Source organism: Chelon labrosus (assembly GCF_963514085.1).
Source record: "Chelon labrosus genome assembly, chromosome: 17".
NCBI classification, from domain to species: Eukaryota; Metazoa; Chordata; class Actinopteri; order Mugiliformes; family Mugilidae; genus Chelon; species Chelon labrosus.
Window position 1 is genome coordinate 15,510,071 of NC_140350.1, and position 18,969 is coordinate 15,529,039.

The window sequence follows — 18,969 nt, forward strand, 5'->3', positions numbered from 1 at the left end:
CAGTTCAGGCCCCCTTATCAATTATGTATGGCACCCTCAGCCTACTCCTGTGTTCACGCACACGCCTGCTCACTCACCCACACGGCAATTATTCTTTCCTCTGTGCTCTGCGGTATCTTGGCAACAGTTGCCAGGACGGTGAGAGCAGCCACCACACCTTGCTCCGTCCTGCAGGCCTGGCGGGGCAAAGGAGCATGGAGTGGTGGCGGCGGCGAGGTAAAGTGCAAGGACGGGTGCAGATGCGGAAGAGGAACGTGATTACGGCACAAAGTTCACGTCGTAAAAAAGGGCAATAACAGGGACGCGGCACGTTAGACAGGAGATGTGGTTTAATAGGACTTTGAGAAAATGAAATAAAACCTGTCTTAATATGAAACTCCTGTTTCTCATCTGAAGCACTGGAGTAGAAACATTGGCCTACATCCGCCCGCCGCCTCCTCTCTCTAAGGCCTTGTGCACGCTTTCTCCCCAGTGCACGCTGAAGACATCCAAACGGTAGATAAAACACTTCTCATTTATATTGCTTCTAGGTCAACCATTTCCCCTCCCCGGCATGACTGTTGATTCACAGAGAGAAAGTAAAAGGAGCTGCAGAGAGTTATAAACCTGGTATTGATTCAAATAAGCTGGAGCAATAAGGAGGTGCTGAGAGGTTTCAAGGTCGGTGGATGCAACGGTGCTGTCAGATGCTGCAGTATTGATTGTCTCAGGAGAGGACTGAACAATTAAATTCTGAACTTATCTTCTGCAGACCGACCTGTGTCGTGAAATTCTAACATTTCAAGTGCAGACTGGGGCACAGACAGCTGCAGGTTAATATATATATGGGTTTGTGTGTCACCCACTGTATAGCTTACATGAGTCTCAATATGGTTCACGTGACCAGCGTTTGTAATCCCTGCAAAGCCTGGGGAGACCGGTGAGGATGTCTGGAGCAGCTCGAGTCAAACTGTTTCTAAATCTAGAGGATGTGGCGCTCTCTAGTGGCAGCAGGATTTGAGAGGTTCCTGTCCCTATAAGGAAAAAATGAGACGCTTCCCTGCACCCTGTACCAGTAAGCAGTGGTCACATGATTGTCATGGACACTATAATAAACTTGAACATATTGGTTTTTAAGAGAGGCAGCAGAGGTGAAGCATGTGAGTTGGTTTTCGGTTGTCTTCTCAGAGTTACACCAAGAAATATTTGCTCGACTCTTATTGTTGGAAATTAATGTTCATCACAGATTAATCCAGAATCTGATTATATTTAAATATCAGTTCACATGTTCATGACAGCTGATGAAACTAACGGTGATCACTATCAAATGATAATAACAGTCGTTCTCTAAGATGCTGAATGTTGAGTTTCAGTTTGGATCATTATTATTAAATAGTTTGGGCTTAAATACATATTTACACTCACTTGCCAAAACATTAGGTACACTAGAGAATACAAATGCATTCTAATACAACAGTCCTGCACCGAATCCCCCCCTCATGACTGATATAATGTTCAGTTTATGTTGTAACAGCTAAAGAAATGAGGTGATTCAGCCGTCATGGTCTTTTTGGAGGATGTATTGGGGTCGTCAAAACAACAGAAACATGACATTACGACACCACACCGTTCAACAGTACTACAAACCAAATTTCCAAAATTAAAACCCAGTTGAATCAACAGCTTCCAGTTACGTTGAATACCATAACCTTCTTGTAGCTAAGATTTACTGCAGGACTGTTATATTAGAATGTAAACATTTTAACTAGTGTACCTAATGAACTAGTAAGTGGGTGTATATAATTAGGAGATGTAGAAATTATCATGTCTTTTGTTCTCTTTGTAAAGTCTCCAGTGTTGCATCCCTTCCTCTTTGTCTCTGATCTATAGATCCACTAGTGATGCAGCACTTCTAACTGGGTCAGCCCGTCCCTTCTTCTCATCCCTCCCACCTTCTATGTGTCTCCAAGACCACCCCCCCCCCATCCTCCTCCTCCTTTTTTCCCTGTAAATGCATCCACCCCTATAGAGCGCTTTTTTCATGCAGCTCATGTGCTTACCATGTGCTGCAGCAGCTCTCTCATCCCTCTTCTCCTCCTCTTTTTCCGCCTGATTCATTTCCTCTCATACAGTCTCAGCCTGTTGCAAAAACACTCCCACCTTATCTCAACTGCATTGATTTCTTACCATCCCGAGTGTCATTTTTTCCCCCATTCAAACCTCATTTGTAGCTTATCGGCCTGGATCGTAATGGTGTTAGTAGGTTTGTATGTGCAGACAGGGTGCACGGCATGACAGAGGCAGCTCTAATTTACTTCTGAGCTGCTGTTTTGATTGGCCGAGGCTGTCATACCCTGTGATGTGGCGGAGGATATATACGACTGAGCGGCGTCCAATGAAAGACTGTTACCATGCAGCCACGCATATGACTCCATATGTGCACCTCCGTATATACATTATATCAGACAGAACACACCACTGAAATGTAATCAAAACATTTAAATAAGATTTAGTTTCCCCCCTGAGAGAGATGTGCAGCATGGACCGTCATTACCTCACTTGATGTACAACACAGTTGTCACAGTGTGCAATAAAAGAAGCAGATATATAAATCCACAATAGCAAAGAGAAGGAACAAGTGGTCACAGAGACAATAGGAGCGGGTATGAGATGAAAATAAGAAAGGTGAGATGCTTAAATACATAATTATGAAAAGATTTAAACCGCAATTACAATGTAATACATATCTAATTTTTAAACCTGAGACTTTGTGGTTTGAAGTACTTTTGAATTGTATGGTGTTGTTACCAAGACATGTTACGTCAGTTTTAGTCATTATAACAGTTATTAAGGGACTATTATTATATTAATGGACTATAGGACAGAACTATTATATTAGAGTGCATTTGTTTTCCCCATTTCGCCATTTGTGGTGTAAAATAGATCCTGATTAATTATGAAGTAAGTCCTTCATCATAAATCTATTGAACAATAATCACTGCACATTTCACCCACATGCAGTGTGCTAAGCCCCGCCCCTTTACTGTTTGACTGACAGCTCTGATCCCGAGACAGCAGGGTGGCCAGTCACGCTCTCGCCATGCAAATGAGCCGCGCTCGGGCCGGGCGGGTGCCCATGTGGACCAGCACCATGCCTTGTTGTTCTGAGCGCTGATTGGCTCGTCGGCGCCTGCTCGGTCTTCATGCGCTGCGGGCCAACTGCGCGACCGAAAACACGGAGCGCCGTTGACGTTAACGGGACTTCCGGTGCTTGAATCGCACCGAAATACACCGGCGCAACGGGGAGTCCGTTTATCCACGGGGCGTTTAACGGAGGTTGCGGCGACTGCTGTGCGAGTAAACGTTACGTTTTGGAGCGTGTAACGGCTGGCAGCGCGGAGGAACACGGAGTAGTGCGGTCACCGGGTTTTGTCGGAGGCCGTAGTAACAGGGCGGGGCAGGAATCCAGGAGGGGCGGGTCTTAACCAGAACACGACTCGCCTTGTTGTGTGTATTCCCGTGCTCGCATCGCCATCTTGTTGCAATCCTATTTTTTACGTATGCGAGGATCTACTTTCCGTGCGGCCGGATTAAAAACTGCCAGACTGCTTTCAGGAGAAACGCAGGGCACCAACGGCTCAGGCGTGCGGGTGTGAACACCGTGCACGCAGCGCTTACTACCGGGACATTACCTACCCCTCGGTCTTTTTCCTCCTTCCGTCCCGGGCCACCGGGTCTCCTGCCGTGAGGGTTTTTTACGCGCAATGAGCATCGATACACTTCTGGAGGCGGCCAGATACCTGGAATGGCAAGCCCAGCAACAACAGATCACACGTGGTAAGTTGAACCTCAGACCGGGACACCGCGCTGAATAAATCAACCACCACCAACAACCCGAGCCGAGTCCCAAGCTGCATTTTGGGGAAGCGAGTCCCATTAGTAACCAAAGGCTGGACTTGCATTTTTAACCGACCCGCCTATGGGGAGCGGAAACGTTTGTAGGTTTTTGTTTATCTCACTGGGTTCTCGCCACACACACACACACACACACACAAAAAAAAAAAAAAAAAAGCGGCTCACTGCAAACTACCACCGAGCCTGAGTGTGTAGTTACTGCACACAGTGTGTTCATTTAATGCGGAAACGCTGAAAGTTGTTATTCTGAACTACTTTGCGCGCTCTCGGTGTGTGTATGTGTCACAGTTTCAACACCAGTGACTCACCGTACGCGCGCGCGTGTATATGTGTGCGTGTGTGTGTGTGTGTGTGTGTGTGTGTGCACGAAAGAGCTACAGAGGAGTTCCTGTCAGAAACTGATCCATATATTAAATATCCATCCCATCGAGCTCTTAAATGTGAATGAATGCGCGCTTTATATCTGTATCACACACATTTAAATCCTGAATCACGTGTGTAATTCATACAAATGGAAATTAAATGGTGATGATGTGAGTTTTTTTTTTTTTTAACGTCGGTTATAAAAGAGCTCCTCTTCTCTGGATCGATTTGCCCCAGTTTTTTTTTTTGTGTCCGTCGAGCCCCGGCAGGGCGGTGGCGAGCAGAGGCTGCTCTTTACATAATACCCTGACATTGCTCAGCTATCTTATGACACACACTGGGGCGGGCCCTCACGCGCTCAACCAGTCCCAATCGCGGTGGTGTGCGTGCGTGCGTGAGCTTATTAATAAACACTACCTCGCGGGATTTTCTTCTCTTTGAAACCGATCGGTTATCAATCGACGTGTTGGTCAATGATCAGGTGAAAGGAGAAAGAGAGGGGAGGAGGGTATTAGGAGGGGGGTTGTTTTTTGTGCTTCTGCCCTCCGATGACGTGTCAGACAAACCAGCCCCCACCCCACACATACCCTACCGCGTGCTAGGGTCCGCCCACAACGACCACGTGCACACTACCCCCTTCCTCGCCATGGATACACACCTACGCGCATGCACACGCACACTCATTCCTCGTCCCCGCCCTTCCCATTCAGACTACTTGACAGTGGCGGGTCAGAGACAGAGAGGGGAGGGGTTGGGGGGGGGGGTAAGTTGGGCAACTCCCCGCTCCGTCCTCACCCCCGGCCTCTCTCAATGCAGAAGTTATGTAATTTACGTTTGCGTGCGCTTGGCAATAAGGAGCCCGGTGGATTGTACTACAAGAGCTGGATTAACCATTTGGGACACACGGTTAAAGCAGCTGATATTAATAAGACCTTTCACTTTCTATTTTGATCTTTTGTGGAATTTAACGTTCACTCACTGGTCAGACCATTGGCTGTATATAGAGTCTATAGGTCATATGAACCAACAAACTTAGTGTATGCCGTATATACCGTATGTATACCGAGCCACATCTCATAAATGTTACTTATTTATTATTAAATCGTGCCATAATAGTATTAGTTTTTATCAAGAGCAATACGCCAACTGAAGGTGTCAATATTGATGATATTTAAGATGTCAATGTTGTTAATTCAACCTTCGCTACCTCTTTTCTTCCCTTGGTACTTCTTGTATTGTAAAACTCACGTTCTTATTATATTAGAATATATTCGTTTCCACTAGTGTACCTAATGTTTTGGCAAGTCTTGGCCCCATCACTGTCCCAAATCACTTTGTCATAATAGATGCCCATTTTATTTGTATGTTAAACACAAGCCCATACACAGAATTCCCAATATTAGTGGGAATCAAACCCGTGGGGGGGGGGGGGGGGGGAGAGGGAAATAACGACATCGATTGTGTCTGCGTGTGTGTGTGTGCGTTTCCCGTCTGGAGGGAACACCCCTCAGTCTGCGCCGTGTTTGGACCGCTCCAGCGTTTAAGCATGCTTTTAGCCCCGGGGGCTACGTCAGGGCGTCCGACCAACAGCGGCAGAGGACCGGCTGTCAAGGAGCCACCGAGTCGGGTCAGCTCGAGTTGGCACCATGACAACAACACAGTGAAAAGGAAACAGAAAGCAGACAAAAGCCAAGAAATAAATGAAAGAAAACCAGTGTTGCAGAGGCACACACACACACAAACTGAACGATGTGAGTGAGTAGTTACTGCACACCGTAGCCGACAGACTCGAACTAATGTGGAAAGCCCTCTGTTACCATGGAAACAGCAACGTTAGAAAGAGAAGATCCCAGGGTTTCCTCAAACCAGCGCAACGCCAACACACAGCAACAGATCTTCTCCAACAAAATAGGAACGCGACGGCTGAGCATTAAGTAACACTTTCGCTTCTTCTCTACATGACGCAAAGTCCTTTTTTTTTTTTTTAGTTAAATACGGCCCTCGTGATACTGTTTTTTTTTTTTACTTTGTAGAATTGGGAAGCACTTAAGTCAGGCCTCCTTTATGGACAGTGCTACCTTGATGTTGGTGTTATTAATCATTAATATGTTCACATGTCTTCTGATCGTAGCCAAGCAGTGAAAAAGATATATAGACACATAGATAGATATATAGATAGATAGATACTTTATTAATCCCGAGGGAAATTCAAGCATCCAGTAGCAGTAACATACATTGAACATACAATACAAAAGCTATATAAAAAAATAGAAAGTGACTAGAATTAAAATCTTTCATACAACTATAAACTATGTTAAAATATAAAGTAACCTGTTAAAAATATAAAGTGACCAGTAGAAGTAGAAGGTTTTTTGTTTTAGTTTTTTTTATAAATATGAGAGCTACAAATGGGGAAAAAATGAATGAAAATCACATGATTACCTATTTCTGTGAGACAACACAACAGACTCGGTTTTCTTAGCGGGACTAGACAAGATCTCAATAGATTAAATAGAACTGAAACAGTTGATTAAAACAAGTTGATCTTTCTGTGGTTACAGATTCTTTAGTTTGACAGTTTCTCTTGTTTCTCTGCTATATATTAAAGCACTTTATATCTATGTCACCTCTGAATATTTGGGGATTTCGGGCATTTACTAAATCTAGGAGTTACAAAAAAGTTGTGGACCGTGCTTTGGGTATTTCCTGGCATTTTTACAGAATCATATGTCAATTAGTTGTGGCTAGAGTTAGGGTTAGATTAAAGATTTGTTAGAATATGTATATACATCTTTTCCCAAAATAGAAAGATTCAACATTAATAAATCGTTTAGTCTCTAGTTCTTTGCTCTATAACGAAACAATAAAACTATGTTGTGATATACAGATATACAGAAAAGATCCTTCATTACGTAATGAGTTTTATATTGTTTGGCTCTTGTGTTAATGATATATTACATTAAAAACTAAATTATTATTATTTAGCCTGACCCACTGACTGTAATGGGACTGTCAAAGTATGGCTGATGCAACACAACTCTACTGAAATGCTCAGTCATGATATATTTTAAAAAAAAAAATCTGAACTGATGTCGTTATCCTTTGTCGTCCATCATTTCACTTTAGCAATTTGTTTTATGTTTCCTGCAGAGGAAGAGCAGCGCAAAGAGAAGGAGCTCATTCACAGGGAGGCGGAGTCGAGATGCGTGGAGCTCGTGACTGCGTCGCCTCAACCCGTCAGAGCCAATCACATCGCTTGGGGCGATGACGCTCACCCCCAACCGCCGCCTCACCCTCCAGCCCCTCCTCCCCCCTCGCTCCCGCCTCCTCAAGTCCCCATCGCCGTCATCCCAATGGTCCCAGTCGTCACCGCTACGCCCTCGGTCCCGCCCCTGCCGCTCACAACGGCGATTGCCGCGGCGGCCACGACGCTCAACGGCTCCCCGCCGGCCAAGAACGCTTCCTCCCCTCAGCAGCCGGCGCCGCCGCCTCGTCACCTGCTGTGCGCTTCCCAGATGAAGGTGGAAAGTAGTCCGCAGCTGGTTGGTGTAAAGCCAAACCATTCACAGCCTCAGGTTCAGCTCCAGTACCCGACCTCCATCAGCACTAACGGGTCTGGCTCTCAACATGCACTAGCCCCCCATCAAGCTCCACCCACATCACAGCCACGGCCCAACGGAGTGACGATGGACGACATGAGGGGGGTGGATGGCAAGAAGAGACCAGGAGGGTCAGTTTGTGTGTGAGTGTGTATGTTCAAGCTGATTTAAGAGCATAGCTGAGTTTGTGGTTGTGTTTGATTGTGTTCTTTATTTTGTTCTCCCAGGGCCGGGACCAGAGAGGTGCATAATAAGCTGGAGAAGAACAGGTCAGTTGTAATAATGTGATAGTCTCCATTGTAGGTGCTAAATCATCAGAAAAACAAAAAGTACCGTATTTTCCGGACTATAAGCCGCACCTGAATATAAGCCGCTGGTGTTTTAATGTTTAATTACCGTAAGGGTTTCTTCTACCACGGAGGGGATTGTCGGGACAGAAATGACTGTTTGGAAACGCAAAGTGTCCCATTTATTTACATTTGACAAACATAAATCTTTCGATCAATCAAACAAAAAATCAATCGATCAAACTTCAGTGCACACATAATACAACGGTGAGCTCCTAGCGCACTTCCTGCAGTCATAGTACCGTAGTAGTGCAGTATAACAAAAAACAAAGCTTACAACGCTTGACGAGGCAATAACGTTAAATGGCTAAATTTAATTCGTTTGTAAAAGTGCTTGCCTGTAACACGGCAGCAAAAGTGCAGTAACCCGGCTGCTCAACAAAATAACCAGCATCTTTTTCGAAAACAGCCAACACAGCAGTAAAGGTGCAGTAACACGGCCGTTTACTGTATCAAAATAACCAGCCTACTATACCAGAAAAGTCAGTTCTTAATCCTCGTGTCGTCGTCTATGACATGATAGTGCGCCCCTGGTGACCGTTAGCTGTAAAAATCCATCCGCCGTTGTATAAGCCGCAGGGTCCAAAGCAAGTGACAAAAGTAGCGGCTTATAGTCCGGAATATACGGTAGTTTGAGTAATGAAAGTTTATCATGAGGACCGTGCACAATAAGCTGACGGTCGGCCATTTTCTGGTGTCGGGCTCTTGGTGAACATCTGTGGCCGTAGTTTATTCTGGTGTCCTTCACCTGGCCGCTACTTGGCCCCCTGTCACCAGACGATTCACTATGTTTAAAAAGCATTTGAAGGAGGAGATCACTCTGATTGGCTGTTCAGCACAAGAAGTTAAATAGAAGTGATGAAATTAAACAAAAACTCCTAGGGCTAAGGTTTTTCTTGTTTTACATCTTCATCTCATTTAAATACATAAGTACCTTCGCAACATCACAATGATCTAGAATAAATGAACTGTAGACCAACTGATCAGCTGTGATTTAAATGATTCAGCTCTGTTGTTCTTCCTTGCTATCTAGCTTTCTTGCTAGTCGTGGCGCTTCTGGTTTTCCCGGTAAAGTAATTTCCTGGATTGTAGTCTTTGTGGTGCGTTCAAGTGCAACCTTTTTTGGCTCAGACATGGGCGTCGTCGACGCTGTCGGCCTCCGTTGCCGGTAGTTCTTTGATGTTGATTTGGTGTGTCTTTACCTTAAAGGTCATTGCATTTCTCCAACTAATCAGAAAACCATGAAATCCTTCCTCAAGCATGAAACATTTGAGCTGTGCGGTCTCTTTAAATGACAACTCCTTGGTTGTAGCCTCTGAAGCTAATGTTCGACCTCTCATTTCTGACTGCTCAGGCGAGCGCACCTCAAAGAGTGTTTTGAGACGTTGAAGAAGAACGTTCCCAATGTTGACGAGAAGAAAACCTCCAACCTCAGTGTTCTCCGCAGCGCTCTGCGTTACATACAGGTAAGGAGGGTTTCCATACAATCTCCAAATTGTTGTGGCCCACGGTGTCTTGGATACTTCCCCGCTTCTTGTTTTTCATCTTTTTTTCCTCTGGTTCTGAATTGATTTGTTTCGCTCCGGGAACAGCAAAGACTTTTGTCCAGAGTAATTGATGCACAATGACTGTTTTGTTTTCCGTTAAACCGTTTTGTGTTGTTTAGTTAGTCTTGTGACTATGATATGGCAAATGGCGTTGAGTCATCCTATAAGAAAGTGATGAATATATCCAGTCTTCTTCTGCGTCTGTGCAGTGTAACAACGTTTTTTTTTTTTTTTATTCCACACTTTTCTTGAGAACATTAGTCTGCATGAACCTTGTGCTTATCCCGTTGAAATGTTGAGCACCTCCACCCTGTAGTGACTGCAGCATGAAGTAGAAAAGGAACTGTCTGTTCCAAGAACTAAATAATATGGAAGTATTGTTGTTGGGAAAGATTTGCATCATGCTGTAGTTGAGTAACGAGAAGGATGGAGCTCGTTGAGGGGGAGGGGGCTATGTAGCCTGGAAAGGTGAGTTTTCAATCTACAAAAGTAGATGAGGGAGGATTTCGGCAGAGATGAGTATTCGCCTGGAGCTACTGTCAAAGCAGAGGAAGTAGGCGCCTCAAAATTTTTGAGTTTGGAAAGTTAGTGCAAGTTAAATTAGGCAGCGAGACATGTGAAGGTGTTTCTGTGGGCTACAGAATAATCTTCAGTCTAGTAGACACACGGCTACAAGTCAATGACGTTGATGATCTCCTTTATGTGGATGTTACATTTACACGTACCACCATTTGAACATCCCCATGGCAACAGCAAGGGGCTGTCCCTTGCATCCTGATGCCTCCATGTGATGCAGAAGACAAACACAGTGTGCTTCCCGATACCTTCATATCAGAATCAGCATTTATCCGCTCGGCAATCTGAGCTGCATTAGCTCGTCTGTGTTTCAGGCGACGCCGGGCATCAACGAGCCTCGGCTGCCCGTGACCCCGTCGACGGTTCACCGCTTTCTTCTTGGACCTCTTTTGATAGATGCCGCTGACCACTGCAGACAGGGAACAGCCCGCAGGAGCTAGCCCGGCCATTACACTCGCTCCCCCTTTCAAAGTCGCATGAATCTATTCACTTACCCAGTTTTTTCCTGCGTCCTACGCATCAACTTCGAGGACAAAATGTTCACTTGCTGCCTAAAATATCCCACCCACTGACAGTGACTTGACTAGTGATTATGATCAGCTTTCAGTAGGACCTGTTTGTTTGTCATTTGTTTTATTAACCGCTGTTATTGAGAAAGTGAAGCTGAATGCCTTCTCATCTGACCTGGGCTATAGTTGGAGCCGTTTATTATAGATGAGTGTTTAAATGTGCGTAAGTAGTTTGGTTATTCACGCCCCTGCAAGATCGTTTCCAGTTTTCTGTCTCTGTCCTCAAAGAAACCACGTTGTGACGTACATATGTCACAGTATCTTTTGTTTTGTCCAGATTTCACAAAAGCAGGAAAATGTGCAGCAGATGCTTTTAAAAAAACCCGTTCATAACAGGGATGCTAGCGCGCATGTAACCCTGCTCTCCTCCCTCTCTCGTCACCTCTCCTCATGTAAACCTGTCAACCTCAGCCTCTCTCTCTTCCTCTCCCTGAGCCATGTGAGATCTGAGCACATGGCTCGCACAAGCCCGATGACGTTACCATCGCGCTGCACTTCTGGAGGGAGGGAGGGAGGGGAGGGAGGGAGGCAGGCAGGGAGGGAGGGAGGGAGGGGGGCGGCGGCAGGTACCGCTTACTCTAGCGGTACAGCAGCAGCGTTTCCATGGTAATAACAGTGGGCCTCGATGCAGATTTTGCAACAGTTATATCAGCCTTTCTTTTGTCTGCCTCAACCTTTGCTCCTCGCCATATCGGCCCCGTCTCGTTCTGTGTCACCCTTGGTAACCGCGGCAGGTGGCCAGGGCTCCGTAGTCGAGTCCGTTTTTCGTCGCGTCCGCCTGCAACGCGGGGAGTGTTTGTGAGGGGGGGGGGGGGGGTGACGAAGGCTAAACCAATCTTGTTCTGGTTGTATCGGTCTTTTTGTCAATGACTGTGGAAGATGGAGCGCCGATGGCTCCTTTCACTCCCGTCGGATGTTACTGCGGTTAACTCTCTTTGTCTCTGTCGTGTCCTCGTGTGAGACAGCAGATGCATGTCTGATTAAGGCGAAGGCACCTGTCAGAGAAAATGTCATCTCACTTTCACACTCATTTTCACCTTTTTCATTAGAAAAGGACGCGTTGAAAGGGCAAGGATAAAGGATCCATAGATTAAGCAGGGGTGGAGGGTAAAAAAAAAAAACGGGGGAAGGGTGTCGAGGGAGCGATGAATGGGGGAGTATGAGGAGAGGGAGAGCGTAGGATGGAGGAGGAAGAGGAGGAGGAGGAGGGGGATGTAACCGATCCAAAGCACCCCCGACTGGCGAACGTCCAGTCACATCACTCCTTATATGTAATTGCCCTTAACGCTTCCACCCAATTAGATCGCTCCTTGTGTTTTTTTTATTTTTTTTCTTACAAACTACTGGTCGAGCTGCCAAATCCTCACAGATGAGGTTGCCAAGGAAACGGCTATGGGTGGCAGCTGTTTCCTTGGTGATTTACTGCAGGAATAATGGTGTCTAGGTTTTTATGGGGAGGACCTTGAATTGATGTTCGCGGAGGCACTTCAGACGCAGTTGTAGCCGGCTCAGGAAATCAGTTGTATGAGTTAGTCGTGTTGCTGCTTGTGCATCGTGGAGCGTATTCAGAGACACACACACACACGAAATCAAAGGCGAGAAAACAACGTGGACTTGTCCGGAAAAGTCTGAAAGTTTCTGCTAATCAGAGCCAACAGCTGTGCTCTCAGATGTCTGGACGTCGTTTTGATTTGTGTCTGATTCTTGGTGATTACCAAAAACCACCTTCTCTTCATTCACCAACTCCCATACAACGATGGGGGGGGGAGAAAGGCTCACTGTGTGGCGGGTGTTGGGTGAGAGATGTTGAGCGATAAAGTGATGGAGGAAGAGTTCAGCAGGTCTGGACTGGTTGCGGCGAGGAAAGTGGTGTGAGGCCGCGCCACGTGTCTGCAGAGACTGAACAGCTTTGCTTGCTGAAGGGTCCCATGTCCCTGTATGCCCGTCTTCTCTCTTGTATTTGCAGCCTTATTTTCTTTCTGTGCATTGTCAGTATTCTTGTTGACTGTTCAACAACTCGACTGGATGTTTAGTTTTTATAATGAAATCGATCTTTTGACTTGTTTCCGTTTCCAAACACAAATCCTTTCTTAAGGCTCCTTCTTCTCCCACCTCTACATCCCCTGCCCTCTTTCACCCTCAGCTTCCCCCCCCCCTCTCCCTCCTCCCCCTTCTCTCATTCCTCCCTAGTAATCTGCGTTAATGTCCTTAGCCTCTCGCACTGTTTGGTTTTCATGCATCAGCTGACCCACACCGAAACTGGGTCACAGAAACGGTGTGGTGGGGCAGAGGAAAGCTCAGCGTGCTCTCTCGCTCTCTTTCTCGCTTTCGAAATCTTTCCACAAAGTTTCCTTTCCGTTTCTGTGTCCCGTCGCATCTCTTTGCACATTTCATGTTACAAACACACGCTTTCTACTCGGCACCCGACGACACGGTGTTAGGAATTAATACTGTTATTAATTAAGTCAGATCACAGTAATCCGGGGTTAACGATGACTCAGAGTGATTGGATGCACAGCAGGGAGTTTTTTTTTTTTCTTCTTCCACTGTCTGACCCCGCTTCCTCGGAAACAGGCGTCAGATCCAGGAAATGGGAGGATCTTAATTAAATGGCAGTGTGTGAAACTGGGATAGCGTGGGTGCTAAGATGTCAGCTCTTTGGACTGTGACTATTTAAAGCTAATTGTTGCTACATATAAAATCTCTTTCTCCCTCTTCAAATTGATCCCCAGTATTTGAGGGTTGTGTAATCCCCTCTATTTCCACTCAAACTCTCTTACTGAAAACATCCATTCAGTTTATTTAACGGCAGTGAATCAGAAATAAGGATTTATTTGTTTATGTAGACAGAAGCCTGTGGAATAAAAGCTCCTACTTGACATTTGACGTTGTTTTTACATGTAATAACAATCGTCTCCTTCTTCTCTGTTCTTCTTCTTCTTCTTCCCCCTCGAAGACTCTGAAGCGTAAGGAGAAGGAGTACGAGCACGAGATGGAGCGTTTGGCCAGAGAGAAGATTGCTATGCAGCAGCGCCTGGCCGAGCTGAAGAACGAGCTCAGCCAGTGTATTGACGTCCTGGAGATCGACAGAGTCCTCAGACAGACTATCCAGCCGGAGGACGACCAGGCGTCCACGTCCACCGCCTCAGGTAAATGACCGCAAAGATTGGCGTTAAATCTAGTTTCACTTAACCTCTCCGCTCTCTCTGTGGAGTTACGATGATGATGACGACTAACCGTTTTTTCCTCCCGTCCACAGAAGGAGAAGACAATTATGAGCAGGACATGGACGAGGAAGCTCCTGCTCCTCCCGTTCCGACGCCCCTTACCAAACCAGCGCCTCCCATCTTGCAAGCGCAGCCGATCCTCGCCCCTCACCTGTCCATCCAGCACGCCACTCTGCCTCTCTCTGGTGTGCTCACTGCTGCCTCCCCCTCGGGTCCCCCTCTCCCTCAAGCGATCGCCCCGGCCCCGGGTCCGCCCCCTCCGCCGCCGCCTCATCCCATTCAGCCCCCGGCTGTGCAGGTGCAGCCCACCGTCATCGCTCACGCCGCCGTCTCCCACGCGTCAGTCATCCAGGCCGTCAATCACGCCCTTCCGGCCAATCACAAACACCTGACTCATATCGCTCCCTCGCCTGGCCCCACCTCTTCCACCCCTCAGCAGATCAGCGTATCTCCGGCCGTCCCAGTCACCGCCACTCACCAGTCGATAACCGCCCAGCCCATCGGACACATCACCGTCCACCCGGTTGCTCACCTGGGACCTCCTCTGACGTCCCACATCCCGACTCTCTACCCCCAGGGCGTGTCGGTGTCCCAGCCGACCATGGTGGGCCACATCACCCACACCTTCACCCACCACACCCTACCGCATGTCCAGGCTAACCCTCAAGCTAACACTAACGGAGCCCAGGTGAACAGCGCGACCATGGTGAGCCAGGGGAGCACGTCGCTAGGGAAACCAACAGCTGTACTAGCCCCCCATCCGCAGCTGGTTGGACAGGCAACTGTCCTCAACCCTGTCACCATGGTTACTGTCCCAACCTTTCCTGTCAGCACTCTCAAACTGGCCTGAAATAGTAAAAAAATAAATGAGATGGACTTGATGAATGAACGACGGGAGAATGAGACAGTCCTGTCAGTAATCAATAGCAGAGACTCTCCGACGGTGATAAATTACAAAAAAAGCATCAGCTGTTTTCAGACAGTTTGTGATGAATATCCTCTGAGATATTTCCTACACAGCTCTTGTTAGATTGTGAACAATAACATTAAAGCAGACGCGGTGGGTCGGGCCATTGTTTGTGAACACGAGACTGTGACGTTCGCCTCCTCTGCAAAGACAGGAACCCTGTTTGACCTTTCTTCCTTCCTCCTCTCCTTCCCTCTCGACTAGAAGCACTAACACAATAAGCTCAGTTTCACACTCAGGCATCAAGGATTTACCTTAACTAGTCAGTCACTCATTGAGGGAGAACGCGCGGGAGAGAGCTGTCGCTGGGCTGATACTGTAGTGGTACAGTATGTGTCCGTTTCCCACCGATAGATTTCACGTGGGACGTGTCGGTGGAACAACATCACCGGCGTGTTTGAGAGCAGGACGAGGGAAGTACAGCGCTCCGTAGATGGAAAAAGAATTTGTGGATGATAACACGATAATAAAACTGAATGTAAAGGAGGGATAGTTATGTCTGATCATGTGTGCAGCAGTGGAGCTATGAGCAACACGGTTAAACAGGAAGAAGAATTAAGGTTATGAATTCTCGGTTTGATCAGCATACAGATGCAGCGACCGTACCACACGTTAAAAGTAGAGCAACCAGTTTTAGCAGATGAGAGTTCAGTCAGATTGAGGTCTGAGGAACTCCAGCTATTCATCCAGGAAGTGCACTCCAGCTTTGATTACTGGTCCTGCGCTGAAAAAACTCCTATTTTTAGTCCAATTAAAGACGTAAATCAAAGCGACTCAAACACCTACAGTCCATTTGAGTCATTTAATTCATATTAGATCTGTTTTCGCTGCTGATGTTTGAGTCAGAAAGGACAACTGAGCGCTCTGGAAACACGCCGCTCATTCCAAAGCTGAGCCGTGAGGGATTTGTTCATTCAAACCATCCTTCCAAACCGAGACTGTGCAGAAAAGTCGTCTGCACGGTGTAAACGCCTGAATCCTGCTCTCAGACATTCAGTGATGGGTTTTGCTTCAGTCCCCCCGTGGTTAGTGATTGTTAACGCCGGTTTTCATTCTCAGTCTAATGCAACAGCTCCCTCTGCTGCTTCACCTCAGACCTCAAACTTCTGCCACAACACAGGCTTTTTCTAAATCAGGAATAGAAAAAAAAAAATTAATTAAATGCAGTGGCGAAACTGCTCAGAAGATTTGGCGAGGAATAATCTTGGAAATCTTATCCTACAGAGACGAGAAATTAATTTCAAAGAGGAAAACGTGTTGTGATTCGTTGTGCGTTCATCTCATGTGTGCGCATCCTCTCAGCCAGCTATCTCTCCAGCCTAATCATGAACCCCCCCCCCATCAGTGTATGTAGTCCGTGTTGCTGCTCCTTTTCCTCCTCTGCTGTTTCTATATGTTATGTCCGTATATGTGACCGTATCCGATATGTTTTATATTCTGTACTATAGCTAATCCTATCGTACCTGTAGCATGGCTCTGTTTTATTTTTTATTTTTGGGTTAATACAGTTTGCCCTGTGCATGACGGAGTGTGTGTGTGTGTGTGTGTGCGCGTGCGTGCGTGTGTGTGTGTGTAGCTAGCAGGTTATTTTTCTACACAGAGGTGATTTATGGTATCGTGTGTGCCTCAACTCAGTTTTCCTGAAACACTGTGACAACTCTGGCAGAACACGGACACAATGAGCGAATGGAAGAGACAAAGATTTACTGTCCTCGTTGTTGTTTTGTTTATGTTTTTTAAAAAAATTTGTTTTTTTTTTTGTTTTTTTCATTTTGTGAGGCGGACATTGAGTGGAAAAAGTTAAAGAAAAAAAAAAGGCTGTCGCTCTTTCCTTGATAACATGATAACGTCTAATGTTAAGTTTGAGTTTTGTAATATTTGTATGTACGTATGAAAGTTTTGTAAATTTGTGATTGTACGCACGTTTTGGCATCTTTAAAAGTGGGTTTGCATGTAGATTGCCGTTTAGGTTTTGTTTTTTAAAAGTTTTGTTTTCTTGTTTTATTCTTATTTTTTATTTTTTTTTTGGGACCATGTACAATACTGTATAACGTGGGCAGACACTTGGACCTCATGCTACATTGATATTATATATGAATATAAAAACAAATGTTTTCCCTATGGAGAAAGTTTTAAGTTATATATTGCCTGTACACTTTGGGCTGCCTTTTAGATCTAACTGTCCACTGTTTAAGATAACAATGATGATGATGATAAATAAAAAACATATTAATGATGAAGAATTATGCTGATAAAATAATAAAGATTCTTAATAAATCTTATTACATTTACAACACATCCTGCTTCTGTGCTCATGATTATAAGAAAAACTATCATTCATTTATTCATTCATCTTCTGTAACCGCTTGTTCCTGTTAAGGGTCGCAGGGTCTGCTGGATCCTATCCCAGTTGTCTTGGGGTGAGAGGCGGGGTACACCCTGGACAGGTCGCCAGCCTATCACAGGGCCAAGAGACAGACAACCATTCACACTCACACCTACGGCCAATTTAGAATCACCAATGAACCTAATGAATATGTCCTTGGAGGAAGCTGGAGTACCCAGAGAGAACCCACGCAGACACAGGGAGAACATGCAAACTCCACACAGAAAGGCCCAGTCATCCCATGGATTCGAACCCGGGACCTTCTCGCTGTGAGGCATCCGTGCTAACCACCTTTTCCACTGTGGCGCCCGAGAAAAACTATCAACACTGTAAATTTTTTTTTTTAGTTTTTATTATTACAAAACAGAAAAATGAACGATTAAAAATAGAAAATGAAAGAAAAACAGTCAACTCATAAGTAGGAAAACACACAAAAGTACGTATTTAAAAACAATAGTAAAATCTACAACGACCTCTAGATGGCAGTGTTGCATCGTAGCAGTTACTATTAAACAAATCACCTTGGAACGCTAATAATCTGAAAAATGCCCCAGTGGCCCGATCAGAAGGCCTTTGATAATCCGCTCAATCGGAAAATGTTAGCTCCTAAAACCACTTGATCCGGTTATTTCTGTGTGTTTGGAATGAATTCATGCATTTTGTGCATGTTTGCCCCACGTGGGGTAAACGTCAGATGAAGGGGTTTTCTAGGAGGGACAGAAACATGGAGGAAGAAAGCAAGCCATTTATTCAGACAAGTGTTCTACTGAATGAACTCAGTGTTGTCTCAGTCGGAGGAGAAAAAATGTTCTTCTTCATTTTCCAGCAGACTCAACCCTCCTGAGTTCACACTAGGGGCTGTACAGACAAGTCGACGAGTCAGTTTGTCGGCTTCACTGCTATGACACTTTAAGCATCATGTCGACTAGTCGCTGATCACGTGACAACAACACGGACGCCTCCAAGAAGACAGATGAGGAGCCCACTAGGTTGTGGTTCATCAAGTGTGTGGAAATACTTCACTTAAGATGAAGCCCATACTACAGTGATGTGTACAATATGTAAGTCTTGAAATACAACTAATGTACTACTGCAATGCATCTGAAAAGGCATCCGCTAACACTAGCAGAGGAATGGTCCAAATCCTCTCGACAGCAATTAACAACTTCACTGTGGTAACAGAGAGAAGGAGGCTTTGTTGGTGCAAGTTATTAGACCTTTAACCCCGGCTACACTATCCCTTACAACACGCTGTGGAGTACTATTAAATGCTATAGATGGTGCTGAGTTGCAGCCTGTTTTTATACAGGCTATACATATCTGCAGCACACAGTATGTATGTGTCTCAGCATATGTATTCAGGTGAAGAATATAGATGTCATTGTTGCAAAGCATTACTTTTTACTGTGTTTTTATTAGTGACGTCATCAGCGACTAGTCTGTGCCGACTTTAAAATATCTGAAGTTGTGCAGCCCCTAGTTCACACATTTTTT

The 18,969-nt window shown here is 45.6% G+C and overlaps 1 protein-coding gene across 2 annotated transcripts; it reads left to right on the forward strand.

The window, feature by feature from the left end:
- Window positions 1-3,516: 3,516 nt before the first annotated feature.
- On the forward strand, window positions 3,517-17,385 carry mntb (MAX network transcriptional repressor b). Of its 2 annotated transcripts, none has more exons than XM_084564614.1 (6): window positions 3,517-3,816; window positions 7,408-7,999; window positions 8,084-8,125; window positions 9,558-9,669; window positions 13,852-14,044; window positions 14,155-17,385. In XM_084564614.1, the coding sequence occupies exons 1-6, from the start codon at window positions 3,744-3,746 to the stop codon at window positions 14,970-14,972; spliced, it is 1,830 nt and encodes a 609-aa protein (XP_084420740.1). In that variant the 5' UTR covers window positions 3,517-3,743; the 3' UTR covers window positions 14,973-17,385. The 2 variants fall into 2 exon arrangements, with proteins under 2 accessions (XP_084420740.1, XP_084420741.1); XM_084564615.1 differs by having other exon boundaries at window positions 7,408-7,987.
- Window positions 17,386-18,969: the final 1,584 nt, after the last annotated feature.